The 21,347-nt window shown below is 55.5% G+C and overlaps 1 protein-coding gene across 1 annotated transcript in view; it reads right to left on the minus strand.

Moving 5' to 3' along the window:
- Window positions 1-224: 224 nt before the first annotated feature.
- Window positions 225-21,347, minus strand: part of PTK7 (protein tyrosine kinase 7 (inactive)) — a 58,236-nt gene continuing 37,113 nt past the window's right edge. The window contains exons 2-20 of the mRNA XM_012928434.2: window positions 16,476-16,763; window positions 15,958-16,060; window positions 15,663-15,853; window positions 15,404-15,554; window positions 14,344-14,492; window positions 13,936-14,202; window positions 11,957-12,090; window positions 11,700-11,835; window positions 11,489-11,608; window positions 9,625-9,774; window positions 9,368-9,518; window positions 9,154-9,281; window positions 8,308-8,508; window positions 7,645-7,800; window positions 7,021-7,253; window positions 6,496-6,576; window positions 2,610-2,761; window positions 1,452-1,630; window positions 225-1,058 (exon numbers count right to left, since the gene is read on the minus strand). Of these exons, the coding sequence (XP_012783888.2) occupies window positions 898-1,058; window positions 1,452-1,630; window positions 2,610-2,761; window positions 6,496-6,576; window positions 7,021-7,253; window positions 7,645-7,800; window positions 8,308-8,508; window positions 9,154-9,281; window positions 9,368-9,518; window positions 9,625-9,774; window positions 11,489-11,608; window positions 11,700-11,835; window positions 11,957-12,090; window positions 13,936-14,202; window positions 14,344-14,492; window positions 15,404-15,554; window positions 15,663-15,853; window positions 15,958-16,060; window positions 16,476-16,763 (3,131 nt within the window). The 3' untranslated portion in view covers window positions 225-897. The remainder of the gene's footprint in view (window positions 1,059-1,451; window positions 1,631-2,609; window positions 2,762-6,495; window positions 6,577-7,020; window positions 7,254-7,644; window positions 7,801-8,307; window positions 8,509-9,153; window positions 9,282-9,367; window positions 9,519-9,624; window positions 9,775-11,488; window positions 11,609-11,699; window positions 11,836-11,956; window positions 12,091-13,935; window positions 14,203-14,343; window positions 14,493-15,403; window positions 15,555-15,662; window positions 15,854-15,957; window positions 16,061-16,475; window positions 16,764-21,347) is intronic.

Raw genomic sequence — 21,347 nt, forward strand, 5'->3', positions numbered from 1 at the left:
TACTGGAGCCCCAGCAGTTTTCAGACAGGTACAACTCTGTGACCAGCGAGGGAAGAAGCCACATGGTCTAGGGCCAAGTTGTGAATCAATCTGAGAAACAGATTGTACAAAAGGCTTCTTTATTGAGAGCAGCGAGTGTAAAAAAAACAACAAACAAACAAACAACAACAACAATAATAAAAGTGTGAGGCCAGGGGTCGCCCACCCCTACCTCCCAGGCCCACCCACCCCACGCTGCAATTACATACAAAAGTTGCCCATGGTGCATACAAAAAGGGCGGGTTAATATAGTGTCAAAAGCTCCTGAAAACTCCTTCATCTGCCAGGCACTTAGGAAAGGAGAGAAGGGCTGGGGAAGGTATGGAATTGGGTCAGCGTGCACGAGCAAGCCAGCCCACAGTGGGGAGGCCTCATTGGCCATGCCCTCCAGAACCCTGGGCTAGACTCCATGTGGGGCCCATGAGCCAAGAGGCTCTTGGGGCCTGTGTGTTCTCAGAACTAGCCTGGGGCTTGAGTCCATGAAAGAACTTTCCTCCCCAGGCCCCAGCTCAGCCCCAGACACCCCAGTCCCACTGAGAAGTCAGCAGGTGAGCAGCAGAGCTGCACCTGCTCCAGGGGGAGAAGTATTGCAGGCCAGAGATGCAAGAGGTTACCTGAGGCACCCACACTGTCCCCAGAGGTGGGGGATGTGGCAGAGAAGGCCCTGGCCAACCACCCAGCCTGGGGCTGAATCTGCCTCCCCAGGGGCTGAGGGTGAAGCAAAGGAATGCCCAGGCCCTGCCTGTTGTCCCGGGGAGGTGGGAACCCAGGTCCCATTATGTTGAAGGCTCTCCTCCAGAAGCACCCCTGCCCCTCTGCAGACCATCCCAAGGCCCGGCCTGCCACAGGGCTCCTTCCTCACGGCTTGGTGTCAGCGGGGCTGTCGGCCAGGGTGTTGGCAATCTCGCTGAAGGAGGGCCGGTCCTTGGGGCTTGGGGCCCAGCAACGCTGCATCAGCCGGAACAGCTTAGAAGGGCAGCCTTCGGGCTGTGGAAGTCGGGCCTTCCCAGCCTGCAGATCTGCAGGGAAGACAGAGGATGGGGAGGCAGCTGAGACTATGGCAGATGAGAGCAGACCACACAGGAGGAAGGCACTGGTTGGGCCAAGCAGAGAATGATGATCTTGCTAGCCAAAGGGCTGACCCTGTGGGCCCCAGCCCTGCTCTAGCTGGCTCCTGTGGACCAGCTCCTAGCGGGAGTTGGACAAGTCATATTAGGGCCAGTGGTGGGCACTGGGGTGGGAGGCAGGGCTTTGACAAGACTTGACAGCTGGAAAACCTCAATAATCACGGTCTTGCACCAACCAAGGGTCAGCCCCGAGAGGGGACAGAGGCAGCTGGAGGGTAGTAACGCAGAGCAAACTTGCCACTTGAGAACCACCTAGAAGCATCTCTTGGGAAGGCAGGTGCCTACCTGCCAGCACCTCGTCATCGGCCTGCCCACTGTGGGGCATGTCTCCGTGGGTGAACACCTCCCACATCAGCACACCGAAAGCCCACACGTCCGACTTGGTGGAAAAGTCACCCTCCAGGATGGCCTCGGGGGACATCCAGCGCAGGGGCACCCAGGCCTGGCGGAAGTGGTAGTACTCACTGCGGGAGAGAAGCAACAGAGAGGGTGGAAGCACAGTGGGGCACACGGTCTGTGGGTCATGTGGGTCTGGGCACCACTTCCCACACCGAAGTGTAGTAAAGGGCTTGTGTGTAGGGATCAGGGGTGTCACTGGATGGAATCTGGAGGAGACATCCACGTGAGTCTGACGCTCCAAAATTCCATTATGAGAGGTGGGTGGGCATGTGGTGCAGCAGTCAAGTGACCACTTGGGATGCCCACATCCCAAATCAGGGTGCCTGGGTTCAAATCCTGGCTCTGCTTCCAATCCAGCTTCCTGCTCATGTGTAACCTGGAAGTCAGCAGGTGATAGCTCCAAACCAGACTCCCTGCCACCCATGTGGGAGACGCACAGTGAGTTCCAGGCCTGGCACATTCCTGGCTGTTACGGGGCACTGGGGAGGAAACCATCAGATGGAAGGAAAACCCACACCTTTTTTGCTCTCTCTTGCTCTGCCATTCAACAAAATAAAAAGGATCAAACTCTGCCTAAACATGAATAGAAAACTCAGAATCCATACTTTCCATGCTGGTTTTACACAGTTGAAGTCGGAACTTGTTCAAGGCCAACAGCTTTACAAGCAACTAGAACAACAGTCAGACCAATTGGGACTGACTTGGAGCAAGGCCTGGGGGTGGTGGGAGGGAGATGGGACAAGTGTCTGTAGCTCCTTCAGGGGCTGAGCGCAATGTCTTACAGTCACTGAAGGCAGGGAACTACAGAGGAGACCACATGAAGAGTTATTCAGAAATGGCTGTAAAGTATAGTTGATTGTCAAAAAGAAAAGGCTTGTGGCTTTTTATCCCCAGAGAAAGGTCACCATCGCCGGGGCCCTCGGCTCCCTTTCTGGGAAGCCTGCTGCGCTGGAAGGGCCTGAAGGAATGACACAGCCCTCCTACCAACTGTACCCGCCCTCTGGTAGGTAGGGCCCCACCTCCAGCCCACTTGAGGGTCCCTACCTGTTGTACACGTCCTTGCTGAGGCCCAGGGCCGACACCTTCACCTGCCTCTGGACACTGATCAGGCAGTTGCGGGCAGCCAAGTCCTTGTGTACAAAGCGGTTGTTGGACAAGTGCTCCATGCCCAGGGCCACCTGGCTGCACAGGGCCACCTGTGAAGAGGAAGGGGGGCCTGTCACAACACCCAGGGCAAGGGGCTAAAGGGAACACCCCGATGGTGCCCTTGCTGGGGCCTCTGTGCTACTGGTGGGAAGCTCAGGGAGCCTTAAAGCGCAGGTGTCTCAGCTTGCTTCTCTGTGAATGAGAAGTGCAGCGTGGCTGCCTCACGGGGCTGCGGGAAGACTGGGCAAGCAAGTGCACAGGGGGCTGCGGTAAGATAATAGCCACTGGTGAGCAAAAAACAAGTGAGCAGGGGATCAGCACTTACATCTTTTCTTTTTTTTTTTTAAGACTTATTTACTTTTATTGGAAAGTCAGATATACAGAGAGGAAGATCTTCCATGAACTTGATTCACTCCCAAAGTGGCTGCAACGGTCAAAACTGAGCCAATCTGACACCAGGAGCCAGGAGCCTCCTTCAGATCTCCCACATGGGTTCAGGGACCCAAGCCCCTAAGCCATCCTCAACTGCTTTCCCAGGCTACAAGCAGGAAGCTGGATGGGAAGCCAGCCGGGCCGCTAGGACATGAACCAGTGGGCCCCAGTCCTGCTCTAGCTGGCTCCTGTGGACCAGCTCCTAGCGGGAGTTGGACAAGTCATATTAGGGCCAGTGGTGGGCACTGGGGTGGGAGGCAGGGTGCAAGGCGAGGACCTTAGCCTCTAGGCTACCATGCTGTGCCTGCTTACATCTTTTTTTTTTTTTTTTAAAACAAAAGACTTGATTAGGGCTGGTACTGTGGCACAGTAGGTGAAGCTGCCACCTGCGGCACCAGCATCCTACACGGGCACCAGTTTGAATCCTGGCTGTTTCAGTTCCAATCCATCTCCCTGCTAATGCATCTGGGAAAGCAGTTGAGGATGGTCTAAAGCCTTGGGACCCTGCACCCGTGTGGGAGACCAGGAAGAAGCTCCAGGATTCTGGTTTCAGACCAGCCCAACTCCAGCCATTGTGGCCATCTGGGGAATGAACCAGTAGATGGAAGATCTCTTCCCTCTCTCTATCACTCCGTTTCAAATAAATAAGTCAATCTTTAAGAAAAAGACTTACTCATTTTAAAGAGAGAAATAAATCTTCAGTCTGCTGATGTCACTTCCCCAAGTGGCTGCAAGGGCCAGGGCTGGACCAGGCTGAAGCCAAGAGCCAGGAACTCCGCTCAGGTCTCCCATGCAGGTACAGGGGCCCAAGCACTTGGGGCCAGCTTCTGCTGCCTCCCCAGTGGCATTAGTTAGTAGGAAGCTGACTGGGAAGTGGAGCAGTTGAGAACCCAACTACAGCTCTGATATGAGATGCTGCCATTGCCAGGGGTGATTTAATCCACTCTACCAGATCTCCAACCACACGCCACTCATACTTCTACAGGCTGTTTCTTCTTTTCTCCGTGAAAGTCTGTCTTTTCTACAATTTGTATAATAAAATTCCCATAAGCATGCATGACAGAACTTACACAGACATGCATGACTGACTCGAGGGGAACTGGACACGAGGGAAGAGGAGTAGGGAAATGTCTGGTTAATATACTTTGCCTTGTAGACGAGGCACCCCCAAAACTCCAGAGTTCCCTCCCAATGGCACTCCCTCCCTTCCAAAAGTAGCCCTACCTGGATGTTTCCAATGGCAAGTTCTGTCTTTTCTTACTTTAACCACTCGCACATGGGTTCCTAAATGATCTCACTCCATGCCACCTGCTTTAGAACCAGCTAAGGCTAGAAGCACACAAACTGGACATTCCTCTGTACCTGATCTTCATGCCTCCATACTGTGAGATTCATCTTTGAAAAACAAAACAAAACAAAACAAAAAACCCCCAAAACTTTGGCCTGGCACAATGGCTCAATTGCTGAAGTGCTGGGATCCCATACGGGCGTTGGTTCATGTTCCAGCTGCTCTACTTCCCATCCAGCTCCCTGCTTATAGCCTGGGAAAGCAGTTGTGGATGGCCTAAAGCCTTGGGATGCTGAACCCATGTGGCAGACCCAGAGGAGGCTCCTGGCTCCTAGCTTTGAATTGGCTTGGCTCCAAAGGGTTAGAACAAAGGGCAAGTGGGTGAATCTGCCAGGATATTAAGCCACCTCTTCTCCCTACCATCCCCTAAGCTCTGCCAGGTTCAGCTGCACCTTGGGTCTCCAGGGAAAAATGTGAGGCCACACTCCTACAACAGGCCCTGGGTCATCATCCTCAGGATTGCACCAAGGCCGCTGTGGCCTGTGGGCCAGCTGACCATTAGAGTGATCATCACGAACCGGGCTGACCGCAAGCTTTGGCAGCCAGGGCAGCACGTGTAAGTGCTGGTCTAAGGCTCTGCTAGTGGAAGCGCACCCAGAGGGGCCTCCCTCCAGCCTGCTCTCTGACCTGGCCCACACGCCAAACAATCTGCTCCCAGTCAAGGAAACAGAAGAGGCTGGACTTGGCATGAGGACTAACTTGTTATCACTCCAGAGAGCAATGCTCCTGGGAACCCTGCCTAAGACAGAACAGTGAAAGATGACGCTGCTTAGACCCACAGCAACTCAGCGTTCCCTGGCTGCCAGGTGACACGTTGTGGGAAGACCTCCACATTCACCTTCCAGCTCCGGCTACACAGACTTGTCTTCTGGGGCAGCCCAGACCCATCCATTCCTTTCCAACGTGAACACCCCAAGGGCTGGTCTGAGTTCTGGCTGACCCTTTGTGACACTCGAGCCCTTGTCACAACAGGCTGCTTCCTGCTCTGGCTGCTGACCACATGCAGCAACGGTCACCAGGCGCAGGAAGCTGGCCCTGTTCCTCCTGGCTGTGTCATCTGCTCAGAGGTGACCAAGGGGCAGAAGCTCACTGTTCTCTGACATCACCTATCAGTGACTCTAACAGGCATTACCTATGACAGAAGCCAACACCCACAGCTCCTGTCTTCACTTTTTATGTTTTTTTTTTTAAAGATTTATTTATTTTTATTGGAAAGGCAAGTGAGATTTATGGAGAGAAGGAGAAACAGAGAGCAAGCTCTTCTATCTGCTGGCTTACTCCCCAAATGATTGCAATGACGGAGCTGAGTTGATCCAAAACCAGGAGCCAAGAGCTTCTTCTGGGTTTCCTATGTGGGTGTAGTGGTCCAAGATCTTATTTGTATAACCCTCTTCCCAGAGGGCCTAGGCCCAAGGGTCAGGTGCCCAGGCACTGCCTGCTGTCTCCCCAGCTCAGTGTGTACCACAAGGAAGCAGTAGTGTCCTGTCCCTGCCCCATGGAGGCGGGTCACTCCTGCTCTCCTACACGGGGCCCCCATGGGGGCACGTCACTGAACCTCCTAGGCCTCAGTTTCTCCAGCCACAGAAAGGATAACAATAACCCTCATGTCATAGGAATTGTGAGATCATGAAATAACAGGCCAGGGACAGCAACATGGGAAAGCAGGTGAGACGTCGGCATCAGTGCCAGAGTGCTGATTCAAGCCCTGCTTATTCCCATGTTGGATCCAGTTCCCTGCTAAGCACCCATCAAAGCAGCACAAGGTAGATCAAGTGCCACCCTTGTAGGAGACTAGGATGGAGTTTTTGGCTCCTTGCTCTGGCCTTGCCCAGCCCTGACTGTTACAGCAATGTGGGGAGTGAGCCAGTGGATGGAATCTCTTTCTCTCTCTCATGTAAAGTACTCACCGTAAGGCCTGGTACCTATGGGGGCCTCCCTGAATACAACTGCCCCTGCTCCTGGCCCACCCTGGGGACCCTCCTCTTCTCCAACCCTTATCCTCACCTTCTGCTTGGTGCTGAGGGGCTGGGACTTCAACTTTTCATCCTTGCTCTTGGAAATCCTCAGAAATTGCTTGAGGTCTCCCTGTGGGGAAAAGCCAGGCAGGCATGGGGTTAGGTCAGAGAGTGGCCACCGGTTCCTGGGCGTCAGCCCCAGCAGGTGTTTGCAGAGGGCAGGTCAGAGAGCCCAGTTTCTTCTCAGCCCCATAGAGGAAACACACACACACACACACAGCCCAAAGCAAAGCAAAGCAGAATCTTAGAGCACAGACTCCACAGGCACCAGTGCCATGTGCACAAACAGGAGTCCTAGAAGGACAGAGCCCACCCAGACGCAGGCAGCTGGGGCAGGTGTGGAAGGAGGCCAGGCAGGAAGCTGGGGGCAGGACCCCAAGCATCCCCACAGGGTGACAGCAGGCAGGTCTTCAAGAGGACATCCCCTACCACACCAGCACAAACACACAGAACAATATCCCTGTGGCAGCCCAGCCACAGCCTGCCACCCCCAGGGCCCCTGCCAGCTACATACCAGGTCCACGTACTCCAGCACCATGTAGTGGGGCTCAGCCTCCCGGCACAGCCCCAGCAGCCGTACCACGTTAGCATGGTTCAGCTTCCCAAACATCTCAAATTCCCTGCGGAAGTCCAGCTGCTGCTGCTCGTCCTTGCTCTGCAGGCTCTTCACCAACACCAGGGTCTCGGCCATGCCCTCCTCCAGGCCCTGTGCCTTTGCCAGGAACACCTCTCCGAACTCACTCTTGCCTGTGGACACAGCCTGGGTCGGCCGGCTGCCTTCTCTCAGGACCCAGCAGCCCAGCAGCCCAGCAGCGCCTGGTGCCCCACAACTTGCTGCCTGGACCCAAGCTTCCAAAGGTTAAGGTGGGGGAGCGGGGACAAACTGAATGTACATTTTAATAGCTCTTAACAACCTTAAGGGTTCATAGTCAAACTAGGAAGAAAATTGGCAATAAATCCTTCATTTGCCGCATTTTCCTAGAACAAAGCTGATATCAAGTATGTCATCCCACTGGCTCCGTGGAAGCCACTGGGGACACCAGACAGGGTCCCCTTCCACCTCCAACACCCTAGGTTTCAGGGGTACCCAGAACCCTAGCTTCCAGCCCCAGCTGGTGGGAGGCCCTGGACAACACACCAAGTGTGGTGATGGGCTGCAGGCTGGCCCGGGGAAAGTGCATCTTGTCACTCATGCTGTGGCGCTTGCTTGCGGCTGCTGGGCCCGAGCCCAAGCTGCTGAGGGCCACTTCCTCCTGGATCTCGGCCGAGGGCTGCCCGTTCTGCAGAGGCCCACCTAGAAAGCAGAGGCATGGGAGAGTGTCAGATGCAGCTGGTTACTGCTTCTGAAATGGCACACCCCTGAACCCCCTAACCCCCAGCCACACTTACACAGAGTGTGTGACTTCTAGTGGTATACAAGGGGCAAAGCACTCACAGGGCACAAAGGGGATATGAGGAGGAGGGAGAGTTTCTGGCTACCTAAGGGGCTGGGGGATACTCAGCATTGCCCCATGGAGCTCCGCTCAGGGAGGGTGAGGAGGGAGAGTGGGAAGCCCTCAGACTAAGGCAAGAGGTGCAACACAAGCACCCAAGCATATAGGATAGGCTCTGAGGTTCGGGACCTGAGGAGGAAGAGGAGGCAGGGAAACAAAGCAGCTGGTCCAAGAGGCTCCAAGGAGGAAGTCTGGAGCCAGGCTGCTCCAGAGGGGCGGGGCCGTGTGCCAGGCGTTGCCCTGTGGCTCTCCCTGCTGTGGCCGCAGGAGGGCGCTCGGCACCCACTGCCTGCACTTGCGGGCCTCACCGTTGAGACACTCCATCTCCGGCTCCTCGCCCTCGGGCTGCTTCTGCAGTCTCTTGGCCTTGCAGCGCTTCTTGCAGTAGAACATGAGGCCCAGCACAGCGATGATGTAGGCCACAGCAGCGCCCACAGACAGCCCAATGGTCTGGATCATCTTGTAGGGTGGAGGGCTGCCCAGGCCCTCCTCCTCCAGCACCGGCTTGTCTGGGAGACCACACAGGACAGGGATGGAGGTGTCCTGGTAGGGTCCGCCCCAGCACACAGCCCTTTTCCCTCCTCCACTACCCATTCCGCATCTCGGGGCAGGGATGGGGTGGAGGTGTCACGACTATAGAGGCCAAACTGAGGGTCCTATCCCTCGGGGTCTCTCCATCCCTCTCAGGGTGCAGATAGAGGAGATCCCTCCCAGGGCCCTGTCAGCAGGACAGGGACCAGCCCAGGGCCTCTCAGTCAGCACATTCCCCCCCACTCCCCGGGTCTGCAGGCTAGAGAAACCATGTCCTGTCGCATCCTGCCCTGATATCCCCTCCCCCAGGGACGCTGTGTGTGTGGTTGTCACAGGAAACCTAGGAGGGAACATTTGAGCAAGAGAAGTCCCCCACCACCACCACACACAGACTCCCTCAAGATGTGGGGGTGTTCATTAATAATCAGCCCAGCCAGAGGAAGGAACCTAAGATGACTGGGGTGCAATGGGGGTCAGCAGGGAGGAGAGGACAGAACGGGATCCCTCCCCCGCTCCCCTACCACAAAAATGGCTTAAGTGCCCTCCGTCCACAGAGAGGTGGCAGAAAAAGAGCCTGCTCCCCCTCACCACCACTTCCTGTGCAGGACCCCTCCCCACCCTACCCACGACGTAGAGGGGGGCCTCTGTGTGCTTGATGTTGCAGCTGTTGCCCGCGATGCAGGTGTAGCGGCCTGAGTCCTCGGGGGCCACGTCATGGATGACTAGAGAGCCATTCTGAAAGATGTGCATCCTGTCCGGAGAGAAGTCACAGCGATGCCCGCCTGCATACCCGACCCAGGGAGCCAGGATGGCAAGAGGGGCAGGCTGGAGCCCCACCTGGGTCCCAGCTTGGTAGGGTCCAGGATGCGGTCTTTGCCCTTCCACTGGATGAGCGGCTTGGGGTCCCCCTGGGCCTCGCACCGCAGCAGGGCTGTGTGGCCTTGGTACACAGTTGTGCGTTCCGGCTCCACCTTGAAGGTGATGAAGACTGGATAGGGCGAGACGAGCAAGAGGCAGTGAGTGGTGAGCAATGGAGCCCATGGCCAGGGGGTGGGTTTCTTGGCCCAGCCTCAGGGCCTGACCCCTATTCGCACCTGCCACGGTGAGCTGCACGTGAGCACGGATTTGGCCCTGTGGCCCATTGGAGGCGATGCAAGTATAGTTGCCAGCGTCGTCTCGGGTCACACGGGCAAAGTGCAGGGTCCCTGCGTTGTCGGTCACCCACTCGGGGAGGCTGCTCCCATCTACAGGGACAAGAAGGAGAGGTATGGGCCTGTGTCACGTTCCACTTGGTCTATCAACTGGGCCCAGGTTGGCCTGGCTTGCATTGCCTTGCCTGTCACTGCACAATTCTGCTCTCTGCTACCATCTTAGTCTTCAGATTCACTGAGAATCCTACAACCACATTCCCCAGAAAAGCACCCCCAGATCCAAGCAGAAGCATCCACTCCCCCCTCAGAACCTACAATCCTATCTTCTCCCTGTCCCTGTTGGTGGGAAGGGAAAAATGGGACAGCCCTTAAAAAAAAAAAGCCAACATGGCAACTACCGTCAGTGGCTGCAAAAATGCCCAGGCTCTTTCAACCATACTATTTCTGGGAATGTTTCCCAAAGGAAATAAGCCTAAATCCAAGGAGAAAAAAAAAAAGCCCTCTGGCTTAAAGATATAATTAGAGCAATAAAAGCAGGAGAATGGTTAATAACCCTCATTTCTAACAGTTAGGAAACATTTTAATAAATTACAGCAAATCCAATCACGGGAGTGTTATTGCAATGGTCAAATCCAGTCTTTGAAGCATAACGTGCTATACCAGGAAAGAGCCCAATAATGCCGGGTTAGATGGATACACACAATCTGAATTGTCTCCTTCTACAGTAAGCGTCTTACTTGTGTACCTTTTAGTAAGTTACAACCTCTGTACAACACAACTAAAATCCTGAGGGAGAAGAATGCAGAAATGGTGGATGGTGGAGTTAATAGATTTTTTTCCTCCCACGGTTTTCTAAAAGAGTCCATGTTGGGCTTGGCGGTGTGGCCTAGTGGCTAAGGTCCTCGCCTTGATCCCATATGGCCGCTGGTTCTAATCCCGGCAGCTCCACTTCCTCTCTGTCTCTCCTCCTCTCAGTATATCTGACTTTGTAATAAAAATAAAATAAATCTTTAAAAAAAAAAAAAGAGTCCATGTTAACTTTGGTGTTGAAAAGGAGAAACTAGGCAGGTACTTCAAAGGGTTTGTGGACAATGACATTTTAAAAAACCTATTTTGGTATAAAAATATTTCATATCCACATATGTCAAAAGTCTTCAAAAAGTTCATGAACAATGTATATTACAATAACAAATAAACAAAAAACAAAAACAAAAACAAAAAACCCTGCACATGAGGGCTGGTGTCGTGGTGACCTCAGTGAACTGCAGTGCTGGCTTCCCATCCGGGCAGAGATTTGAGCCCCGGCTGCTCCGCTTCCCATCTACCTTCCTGCTATTGCACCTTGGAAAGCAACGGAACTCGGCCCAAGTACTTGGTTGGGCCCAGATGGAGCTTCAGGCTCCTGACTTTGGTCTGACCCAGCCCCAGTCATTGCAGCCATTTGGGAAGTGAATCAGAGTATGGAAGATTTTCTCTCTCCCTCTCTCTGCAACTCTAAAAAATGTACATGGACTGCAAGGATTTTTTTAAATTCTGCTTTTCCACAAACTTTCTGAAGACTCTAATATTTAGAAAAGGGAGAAGAAGGCCTTTCCAGATCCATCCAGTCCCTTGCTGTTCAAGTGGTTAGATGTACAGCGCAGCAGTTTGACCCCTGTAGGCTCTGGTTTCCCTCCCACCCAATTCCCATCTACCAGCTCCACTTTCCTGTCCACATCCACAGCTTCCAGCCCGGCAATCAGGCAAGTTCACATTTCACCCTGCCTGGCCCCACCAACCCTCTACCCCATATCCACACGACACCCACCTGCTCGTACCCACTTAATAGTGGGTTTCTCTCGGCCAGTGGCTGAGCAGGGCACTGTGGCCTCCTTGTCAAACTCCATGCACTGCTGCGGCTGGGGCGGCGGCGTGAACTTGAGCTTCTCTGTTTGGGCAGAGGGCGGGCCAGTGGGCAGGTAGAAAGAATAGGTTCCTCCCCCCGGTGCCCAGTGGCCACCCCACCCATGCAGGCTCACCCAGCACTTGGACACGGGCCTGGGCTTCAATGCTGCCAGCTGGGGTGCTGCTCACACAGCGGTACCACGTGCCATCATACACCTCCACACTGTTGATGCGCAGGGTCCCATTCTTGGACACCTCGAACCGGGAGTCCTGCAGGGGGGTCAACCGTGAGATGTCTCAGAGCCTAAGGCCACCCTGGCTTCTCCCTGGGTGGGGAAGGGACAAGCCCAGAAGACAGCAGCTGGGAGGGAGCCCGGTACACCCTCCTCACCTCAGAGATGAGCATCTGGTTCCGGTACCAGACCACGGTGGGTTTGGGGGTGGCCTGGGTCAGGCAGTGCAGGTAGCCCGGCTTGCCCTCCTCCAATTGGCTATCCTGTGGTTTCTGCAGCCACGTGGGCACCGCTAGAGGAAGCAGCAAGACTGAATGACAGGGCCCACCAGCACAGAGGACTCAACCCCAACGGACCCTGACACCCCTGAGTTCAGAAACTGCAAGGACATCAGCCCGGGTAAGAGCCGCAGCAGTCAGCCATGCCCAGCACGCTGGCCTGGGAGCCAGCATCTGCCCCACTGCCACCTTTGTCGTCACAGTCAACCTGCAGGGAAGGATGTCCAGGTGAGTTCACAGATGTAGGTGTGATGTGGTGGGGATATAAAACACTGGCCCTGTGGGACTCCACAGCCCTTGCCCTTCCCACACTCTGCCAAGACTGCTCTCTGCTTTCCTGTGTCACCCACACAGATCCCATCCAGCCCACCTCAGTCCTAACCCCTGGCCGTCCCGCTGAGCTTCAGCCTTGCAAATTCACCTGCCTGCTGGCCATTCCAAGCGCTCCCCCCAGCCCAACACCCACTAATGTGCCTGGGAAAGCTGCAGAGGATGGCTCAAGTCCTTGGGGCCCCTGCCACCCAAGTGAGAGACCTGGAGGAATCTCCTGGCTTTTCAGCTTGGCCTAGCCTCAGCTGTTGCAGCCATCTGGGGAATGAACCAACAAATTGAAGCTCAGTCTCTTAATTCTGCCTTCCAAATAAATAAATCTTGAAAAAAAAAAAAAAAAAAAAAGACAGTCACATCCCACAACAGAGCAGCTGGGTTCAGTTGGCACTCTAACTCCTAACTCCACTGCTGAGTCTGGGAGGCAGTGATGGCTCCAGGGATCGGGCTCCTGCCCTCCACCTGGGACCTTTAGATTAGGGTCACGACTCCAGCTCCTGGACTAACTCCTGCTGGTATAAGCATCTGGAGAAGGAAGCAGTCAATGGAAACATTCTATCCTTCTTTCTCTTTCCATCTCTACCTCTCAAATAAAACCCAAGCCCCTCCAATGCAGCAGGTGAGCCACAGATCCTGATTAGAGGGAGGAGAGTATGTTTGCCTGTCACCCTGTGACAGCCTAGAGGGACGTGGCTTTCCAGCCCCACCCCGAGGTGGCTGGGAGGACAGACCACTCCTCCAGAGCTTTAACAGCCTCACATTCACAAAGCTCTTTCCATATCCAGTTATCTTTGCAGACTCAACCACTTGGAACGACACGAGTCATTATTAGTTGTTATTAAGTGGAACAGGCAGACTGGAAAACTGTGCGTGTGTGTGTATGTGATCTGTGTGCATCACATATACAGTGCAACGTGTACCTCTTTTAAGCTATCATGAAGGTTTGGAATTAGGTGAAGACATGAAAAAAGTAAGTTCCCAAATATGAGGGCACTTCCCAGAATTTGTGGAAAATGGGATTAAGTTCATTATTTGGGTACCAAAAAAAACTCTAAAATGTTTGAAATCTGTGGTTTGTTCACAATATGTGTTTCCCACAAACATTCAGAAAACCCCTAGTGAACAAGTTGTGCCTGCCTCCAGTGCACTTCCGGTCACTGTGATCCTTCCTCCTGCCCCTTTTCTGGGAGCATGTCTACGATCAGGGCCTCCGGAAGAGCAAAAATGCTTCTCACCCATTTCGATCTCTCTGAATACCACACGCAGGATAAACAGAGGGTTCTTCCCGGCCCCATTTCATAGAGGAAGAGAGGAGCGAGCTCGGACAAGGCAGCTGACTTGGGTCCCTGGTCCCTGCAGGTACCAGCTGCAGAGTGGGACCTGGCTCCAGGCATTATCCCTCTGCAGCTGGGAGCGCCGTTTCCCCAGGGGCCTCTCCCCTCCAGACCCTGCGCCAGGCTGGCCACCACCTGCACCAGTAGCATGGCCCACAGGACAGGGGCACTCTCCCACCCTGACACTGTCCCACTCACTGGCCACGGTGATGTTGATGTCCTGTCGCCGCTGGCCAGCCAGATTGGCCGCGAGGCAGGTGTAGACGCCAGCGTCGCCCTCAGCCGTTCTGGTGAACACCAGATCATGGCCATTTTGGTAGACCCTGCCATGGGTGGGCAGCCGCACACCGGCATGCTCCCACCACACACTGGGCTCTGGCAGGCCATGCGGGGGCGGGCAGGCCACATGCTCCTCACTGCCAGCAGTGAACACGCGAGGCTCAAAGGGTGCCATGTCTTCAATCTCTGTGGGCAGAGAGGGAGGGAAGGTGGGGGATCACCATGGGTTCAGGCAGCATAGGGCTCTGTTCCCCAAACTCTCCCTGCTTCTTCTCCAGCATCCCCCTCGCTATATCCCAGCCCCCCACCCTAGAACCAGAGACCCACCTGCCAGGTGTAGCGTGGCCTCCAGGATGACGGGGGGCCCCCTCTGGCCTTGGCCGACACAGCGGTAGACCCCTGCATTGCGAGGCCGGACCTGGGTCAGCAGCAGGGAGCCGTTGGCAAACACGGTGGCTCTGCGGAGGTGTTGGGGGCTGCAGAGGGGAAGGGGAAGAGAGTGGTGTTTCCAAGGAGTGGGCTGTGCGCCCCCTCTTGGAGGGAAACATGCAAGAATGTTGCCCTGTGGAGGCTGCAGAAGGGCAAGGACAGGGCGGCAAGAGGGGTGTGGGCACTTCACGCTGGCCTGTGTGCGCATGTGCCAGGATGCATGACTTGCTCCTGCGTGTGTGACAACCAGAGTCATGAGTCTCATGGTGGGAGGCAGATGGCGGTGTGGCCGGCCACAGCTCCAGGATCTACAGCCCATCGGCCATACCTTCAGTGTGGGAGCCAGGGAGTCACACTCCCAAGGTGCGGGGAAGGTGTCTGCTGCTCTCCTACGACCTCAGTAAGGAAATGTGTCCCTGTGGAAGGTCTGGAAGACCCCGGCACCTCAGGGAGGTGTGTACTTCTTCCAAAAGTTGGGTATGCACTTGTGTGTGCCTTATCTGCACGTGTGCTATCATGTGCTTGTGTGTGTGTCGTGTGTGTTCGTGCATATGTGCTTGCATGTGTCCATGTGTACCTGTGTGCACACGGATGTGCATGTATGGGCACACAACTGTGTCTGTATGTGTGGTTTATCTTCTCCATCGAGGAACTTGCTATCCAGGCTGTGACCACCCAGCTTCCTGGGGTCCCCCCTATCCCCGGCCCTCCCTTTCCCTTCCCCGAACACAGAGGGTACGAAGCGGCACAGCCAGCCTCCCTGTTCACACAGTGCCTTTGTGCAAATTGGAAAAAGATGCCGTTCCCAGAGATGTTTCCCTTTGTTGCCCTTATATTGGAATAGTAAAAATACTCTTCTGCCATCTGCTGGACACATGAGCTACTACATGCATGAGTCTATAGCGTCTGGGTGGGAGTGCGGTGCACCACCAGGACCACGTTCTCTGGAGATGCTTACCGACTGCGGTTGGTGATGGGAGTGTCATCCTCAAAGACCCATTGCAGGCTTGGGGCTGGCTGGGCCGCGAACTGGCAATGGAACATGGCCTCGTCGTTCCTTGCCACTACCAGGTCCTGGGGTGCCAGCACCACCCTGGCAAAGCTCTCATCTGGGGAAGGGTGGAACATGAGGTGGAGGTGGGTGGGAGGTGAGCATGCAGGGTGGTGAAGCCTCTGCCAGTCCCACCTCACCCTTTCCATCACCAGCCCAGGTTCACCTGCAATATTCAAGGTAAAATTCTGGCTGCTGCAGGCCTGGCCAAAGGCATTGTGGGCACAGCAGGAGTAAACGCCACTGTGCTCGGGACTGGCCAGCTTGAGGGTCAGGTGGCGCTCCTTGCTGCTGACTGTATGGTTGCTCTGGCCATCCGAGAGGGGAGTCCCATCTCGGAACCACTGGTAGGTGGGCCTGTGGGATGGGGAGAAGGTTGGTGGCTGAATCTGGGGAGACTGCTCCTGGCTGTCTCCCCTGTATCAGGACGCTATCCCCACCCCCAACCCTTGGCTCCTTACCGAGGGTGCCCGTCGATGTGGCAGCGCAGCGTGACCTGGGTCTGGGGCTGGATCTCAACCTCGGAGGCTGGGTGCTTCAGGGTCACGGGACCCCCCTCGATCCCTGCAGTACAGTGAGGGGCAGAGCCGGCACAGGGTTAGGGGAGGAGGATGCACAGGAAATCAGGGAACCTTGAAGCTTGACTGAGGGCATTTTTTGCAGGGGTATCAACAGCCACAGGAGATCTGCAGGAACTAGTCCCAATGCTCGCCCCAGGGCCCTACAGGATCCAGCCTGACAATCAAGGGCTTCCCATCCAGCAGATAAACAGACCCAAGACTTGAAGAGGGGAAGAAAACAACTTGGCGAAACATGAGACTCTGCAATTTGCTCTGATCCACCTAAGCAGGGAGAGCTGACAGCCACTGTGTCCTGTCAGCTCCATTCAACTGGAAACGGGAGAAGTTGAGGGCAAAGGAGGGTTCCGAGGGGCTCAGCAGTGGAGGGTGTGATGGGGTCAGGAGGGGCAGGCTCTCACATTTGATGTTGAAGGAGGCGTTGGTGCTGCGGGCTTCCTCTCCAGTGACATCATCACGAGCCACGCACTGGAAGGCACCCGAGTCCTGCAGCCGATCCACGGCGGCAAAGCTCAGGCTGCTGCCCTGGGCGGAACGCCGCTCTGTGTCCTGGACGGGCACCCCATTGAGCAGCCAGTAGATGTGTACGGGGCCTGGGGCCTCGACCTCACAGCGCAGCAGTGCCCGGCGGCCTTGCAGAGCATCTTGTGAAGATGGCTCCTTGATGAAGACAATGGCTGCGCTGGCGCCTGCGGTGGGGACATGGTGAAGGCAGGGTCAGAAGGGCCTGGGAGGTGCATCCAGCAAGCGCAGGTGTGACGGTGTGACGGGCCACGGCACCACCACCAGCGAGAGTTCCAGGAAGATTATTTGATGACGGCACGGAGTGTTGTGTAGGACACAATGCCTCTAGCCCTCATCCCGAGGGGCACAAGGAACACCTATCCAGGATGGGGCTTCAATCATGGAAATGCCAGAACAAGGCTGTGGGCACCCATGAAGAAGGCAGCCTCAAGGGTGGCATGGCAACAGGCTAGGGAGCAGGGAACACAGGCAGGGAACCCTCCACACCACCTACAGTCAGGATCCCAAGAATTTCCAAGGAAGACAATCTGCACAAATACATACACAGCCATCTACTCAAGGGTGGTGATAAAAGATGTGGCCATGGCTCAGGTGCCCTGCCAGCAGAGTGAGCCAGAGCCTTCTCTGGGGGTGAGTAGCACTCCCCAGTCACCCGACCTGTGGTCACTGCCATGCCAGGGGCAACCCCACATCAGGGGTTAAGGTCAGCTTTTCTGTGCTACCCCTGAGGCTCAGCATTGGCTGAGGTTGGGGAGGGAGAAGGAAGCACTCACAAAGGTGACCCAAAGACCCAGCAACCACAGCATGACAACTGCAGCCAAGTGGGAAACGTGGGGGGGAGGAGAGGAGGGGACAAGAAGCCTGTGCTGACGAGCATATGGGCTGGGGAGGCGGAGGGCAGGGCCGGGCAGGTGGGTGGCACAGTTACAGGACTGCCAGGAGTTAACACACGGGGCTTTGTTCCCAGGCCACCGTGGGCGCCGCCTGGGGCCACTTGGCCTTAAACTGGGAAGAGGCTGCTCTCCCCACCTGGACCTGCCGCATGAAGACACAGGCTCTGCCCTGGCCAAGGAGGCTGGGCAAGAGCAGGAGAAGGGACTAACACGTCTGGCCCCCTCCCTCTCCAATTACTAAGACTCAGCCACAATGCCCTGGACTAGAAACAGAAAGAGGTCCTTTATCTGCTGGTTCACTCCTCAAATGGCCGCAACAGCCAGAGCTGAGCTGATCTGGAGCCAGGAGCTTCTCAGGTGGATGCAGGGACCCAAGGACTTGGGCCCTCCTCTGCTGCTTTCCCAGGCCATTTGCAGGAAGCTGAATCAGAAATGGAGCAGCTAAGACTCAAACCAGTGTTCTTATGGGATGCTGACGCCACAGGCAAAGGTTTAACCTACTATACCATGGCATTAGGCCCTCAGGCCTGTTTCTTGAGGACACTCGATTCAATTTTCTCATGAAGCCAGCACCAAGGATACCCATGAGGGGGTGACCCTGTGTGGATCCACACCCAACATCTTCAGAGTCCACACCTTCCAGCACAGAACTGTCAAGGGAATGGGAGTCTGGTGCAGGGTTAAGGTGACACCTGCACTCCCCATGGTAAAGTTCAGTTCAAGTCCTTGGTGATGCCACTTCCCATTCAGCTTCCTGCTAAGGTAGCCCTTGGGAGGTAGCAGATGACAGCCCAAGGCCTTAGGCCCCTGCACGTGAGCAGGAGATCCAGAGGAAGCTCCTGGCTTCAGATTGGCTCAGCTCCAGCTGTTGTGGCCACTGGGGGAGTGAATCAATGGAAGAATCTCCCTCTCTCTCTCTCTCTGAAACTGCCTTTCTAATTAAAAAAAAAAGTACAAAACAAACAAACAAACAAACAAACAGGAACTTCCTGACAGTGTCCCAGAACATCCCTGTCCCACTGAGGCACTGCTGGCTCTCAGAGCGGGATAATGCCACAACCATGCAGTTTACATATCTGCCCACCTGGCTGTGCATGCAACCCCCCAGGGCCCAGGATAATCCAAACACACTCATTCATTGCCAAGGGTGTGCTGGCACCTCACACAACCCCACACCCAGGCCCACAGCCATGAAGGGACCTGTTGCAGATCAAATCAGAGGCAGAATCAAGGACCCAAAGAAGCTGCCGACTCCAGGACCCACGCTCTTCCCAGTCCCACCCCGGGACTCAGACACAACCCTCCAAGTATGTGACACCGGGGAGTCGCATTCCCCTCGGCCAGGCGCAGGCATGGAAGCAGACACACCTCTGGGCAGACAATGCCAGGCATACAAAGGCACCTGGGGAAGGCTGAATGAACCGCAGTAACCCCCCAGCCAGAGTGAGGCAAGACCAGTGCCTGGCAACGCTCCTGACGCAGCTCATGTGATGACACGCACCAACAGACCCGGGCTGAGGCTGCGGGGGACAGAAAGGGGGTGTGTGTGCTCTGCACGTGGGACCCTGGATATGTCCAATCCAGGATGCTGGATTCAGGCCAAAGAGAGAACACCTCCCTTCCCCACCCCTTCTTATCCCCACCCACCTTCACTGTGAGCCCCCAAGAGTCTCAGCCACGAACAGGAGTTACTAAGGGTTTAGAATCAAGACAGGTCAGGGGGCTCAGCAGCGTGGCCTAGTGGCTAAGGTCCTCGCCTTGATCCCATATGGCTGCTGGTTCTAATGCTGGCAGCTCCACTTCCTCTCTATCTCTCCTCCTCTCAGTATATCTGACTTTGTAATAAAAATAAAATAAATCTTTAAAAAAAAAAAAAAGACAGGTCAGGCACGATTCCTGCCCTTGGCATGCTCCACCTTGCACATGTACCACAGTGTGCCTGCCTCAGTTTCCCAGCCCCATCCCAAGATGGCAGGGATTTTGGGGCGGGGGGCGGAGTGTTGTGGACAGCACTCCCCCACAGACGGGGTTGGGTGGAGGAAGATTTGTAACAGATTCTTAAGCTCCAGGACTCCACTCCTGCAAACACAGAGAAGCTCCCGCCTAGCCAAAACCCAGGACTATGAAAAAGGGGAGGGGATCTGCAAGGGACAAAGGATCATCGGGTGGTGGGTGGGATGGAGGGAAAGGGGTTGGGGGCTGCAGGACCTGCAGACCACCTGTCCATGAAATCTGAGCTGGGGGAAGGGAGGGAGGGGGCTCCAGCTCAGTTGCAGCTACCCCCAGCACAAACTCAAGCACCGCCCCCCTCCTAGCATGGGGGCTGTGCTGCTTCATAGCTGTGGTGAAAGACATTGCATTCCCAGACTACCTCTCAGAGCCCACCATGCCCCCGCGGACAGGGCCTGGGGGACATCAAAGCCAGCCCCACAGGGGCCTCTGTCCTGACGTCAGCCCACAGCAGGCTCTGGTTAGCGCTTGGCTGGGGCTGGCTTTAGATGTTTCAAAAGCCAGAGGGGGTAGCCATGAGGTCTCCTCTAAGGCTGCAGCCCTGGTTCCAAGTACCTTGGCCAAGAGGCTGTGCCCTCATGAGCCTGGCCCAGCGCTGCAGCACCCACACGGCTCAGATGCCATCCTGTCAGGATGCACAGTATGGGTACGCAGCACAGCTGACAGGAGCTGCTGTCAGCTGGAGCTGTCACGCAGGAGGGGAGTCACACAAGAAGAAGTCCTGGTGCACGGAGGAGTCCCTGTGGCCACACCAGACTCCAGAGAGGAAGGCTGACACTTGAGGGGCTGCTGATGGACATTGCTGATCTCATGAAACACAGGGCAGCGATGACAGAAGAGGGGGAGGGTTTCTGGGGACTCAAGCGATGCCTGCAGGGGAAGGCAAGCTACTATGGGGCTTCCCAAAGCCATTCACCCTCTCTGACCGTGCCACCATGCCATGCGTCACCCCTCCCATACATACATAACCCTCTGCATCCCACCCCCACCTCTGCATCCTTCGCCTGGCTGTGAAACTGGGACCCCAGCCCTATCTGGCAGGTGGGGTGAGGACAAAATGCACACATGGACATAAAGCCTGGACCAGCAGGCTGCACACAGTGGATCTACAGTTTCTCAAGCAGCCCCCTGACAACAAAAAATGGGCAGGGTTATCTTCCCACACCAGGACAAGCCCAGCATAGCTGGAGCCACAGAAACCCAGTGGGGACATTTTCCAAGCCACTTTCCTGGTGCCATAATAGCCGTCCACGTCGAGACATTCTCTCTGCCTGCGCCTCCAGCAGTGGCCCCTCCAGAAAAGGTTGTGTGGGTAGCAGCCTGGCTCCCATGCCCTGCCAGCATCTGATCTGGTACCCACTGTCCTCATCCTCTTGGCCACAGATCCAGCCAGTCATGTGTGTACCTATGTGTGCACATGCACACACACACACGCACACAGGTGCAAGCAGCTGCTGTGGATGGCAGACAGCAGCAGGAAGCTATCCCTATGCAGTCCAGCTCTAAGCTATCCAATGACTTATATCTCAGGTGCTGGTTCTTCAGTCTGCAAAAAATACCCCCAGTACCTGGGCAGGCCTGGGAATTGGCTAGTCCCAATAGGCTGATCCAATCTCCCTCTTCCCCTCTTATTAAAGAAGGTCCCATTTTGGGTCCAGGTGCCTCTGAACTAGGTTGAGGCACCAGTGCCCTGGCAAGGGAGGAACTGGAGGCTGGCAGCCCATGGGCCCTCTAGAAAGGGCTTGGGTGTTCTGCTCAGCAGTGTGCGGTCACATGTGTGTGTCCCTTCCTTGGGCTGTATTCTCCCTAAGACAGAACTTCCTAAGGCCTGTCACCCTCCTGTGC

Source organism: Ochotona princeps, chromosome 1 (assembly GCF_030435755.1).
Source record: "Ochotona princeps isolate mOchPri1 chromosome 1, mOchPri1.hap1, whole genome shotgun sequence".
Lineage (NCBI taxonomy): Eukaryota > Metazoa > Chordata > Mammalia > Lagomorpha > Ochotonidae > Ochotona > Ochotona princeps.